Below are 1,328 nucleotides of genomic sequence, written 5' to 3' on the forward strand. Positions count from 1 at the left end.
TGAGGTAGACGAGAGTGTAGACCTTGTCCGAGTTGCCTCTCAAAAACGTACTAAGTGGGATCTCGTGGTCTAGAGGTTAAGGTGCTCGCCTCTCATTCAATAGGTCGCGGGTTGGAATCCGGATGGCGACGGAAATTATTCTTCTCTAACATTTTCTCCTTTCACCTCTTTTCCTGCTCTCTTACAGTGATCTGTCGTCTACTTTAGTCTCCACTTTCTGCCCCAGCCCCCTCACCTCCTTTGCTCCCTCCTCTGGGCTCTTGACTCTTTCTGCAGCCTTTCAACTGCTACTCCTTGGCTCCTTCTTACTGCTGCCTCTCAGTCACACCCCTGATCTTATAGTAGGACAGATCTTCACCTAGCCCTCTCGGATAAGGGCGAAAAATTTCGGAGGTCCCGCGTGCAATTGCGTCCGTTACAGACCCCTTTGTGGTTCAAATCAATAAGAGTAGGCTTCAGCCGCCACCCGGGCAAAATTAAAAATTTCCTACCAACTCTAAATGTTTGATGCGTCTCGTTCGCCTAATATGACCTATTGCAGTTGCGAGCGTCGTAAAACACTTACCCCCAAAAAAGTACTAAACACGTTTTGCCGTTCAACGTACTGGCAGGCAGCTACGCATTTATAATCCCTTTTTTTTTCAATTATAATTTTTTTCAGATTTCTTTTATTCAAAACCTAACTAAAAACTAATAATATAAATTGTGAAGCGCATAGAGCTTGCTGTTGAGCGGGGACTTGCGCTATACAAATGCTATCTTTCATTTCCCTTGACAGAGAAGCAAACATAGAGGGAGTGCTTACCCTTAATCCACCCACTGCAGTAACCCTTGTCCGGGAAAACCTAGCCAGCAGTCGTGAAGAGGACTCCTTCACGAAGGAGGTTGTGATTGCGAAAGGAGTACAGCCTGGTGAAGGTAGGAGGAGCAGGCTGCGTGACCCGATCAGACGCTACAACAACCAGCTGATGATGAAGACAATCAGCCTGCCCACACTGAAATGAACCCTCATGAAGAGGGACGAGGAAGCATGGAGCATCCCGTCTTCCTGAGACCCCAGTTCTACATTCAAGTAATTCAAGTAAATGCTATCTATTTTTATTACATTCTAGCACACGGAGCTCACCTCCAGCTCGTTATAAGAGAGGTTGAGATAGACGAGCGTGTAGACTTTGTCGATGTTGTCCGGGATGACGGCGATCTGGTTGTGTGACACGTCGAGCCGGCGCAGGGCGGGGCTCTTGATCTTGGCGGTGGGCAGGTCCGTCAGCTTGTTGTAGGACAGGTCGATCTCCGCACCCAACTCGTACAGGGTCTTGTTCATCTTG

The 1,328-nt window shown here is 48.0% G+C and overlaps 1 protein-coding gene across 1 annotated transcript in view; it reads right to left on the reverse strand.

The window, feature by feature from the left end:
• The window catches only part of LOC101847511 (plant intracellular Ras-group-related LRR protein 6), a 63,720-nt gene extending 62,396 nt beyond the window's left edge, over positions 1 to 1,324 (reverse strand). The window contains exon 1 of the mRNA XM_005103173.2: positions 1,128 to 1,324. Within this exon, the coding sequence (XP_005103230.2) occupies positions 1,128 to 1,324 (197 nt within the window). The remainder of the gene's footprint in view (positions 1 to 1,127) is intronic.
• Between the last annotated feature and the right edge of the window lie 4 nt (positions 1,325 to 1,328).

The sequence above is a fragment of the Aplysia californica genome, unplaced genomic scaffold (assembly GCF_000002075.1).
Source record: "Aplysia californica isolate F4 #8 unplaced genomic scaffold, AplCal3.0 scaffold00361, whole genome shotgun sequence".
Taxonomy (NCBI): domain Eukaryota; kingdom Metazoa; phylum Mollusca; class Gastropoda; order Aplysiida; family Aplysiidae; genus Aplysia; species Aplysia californica.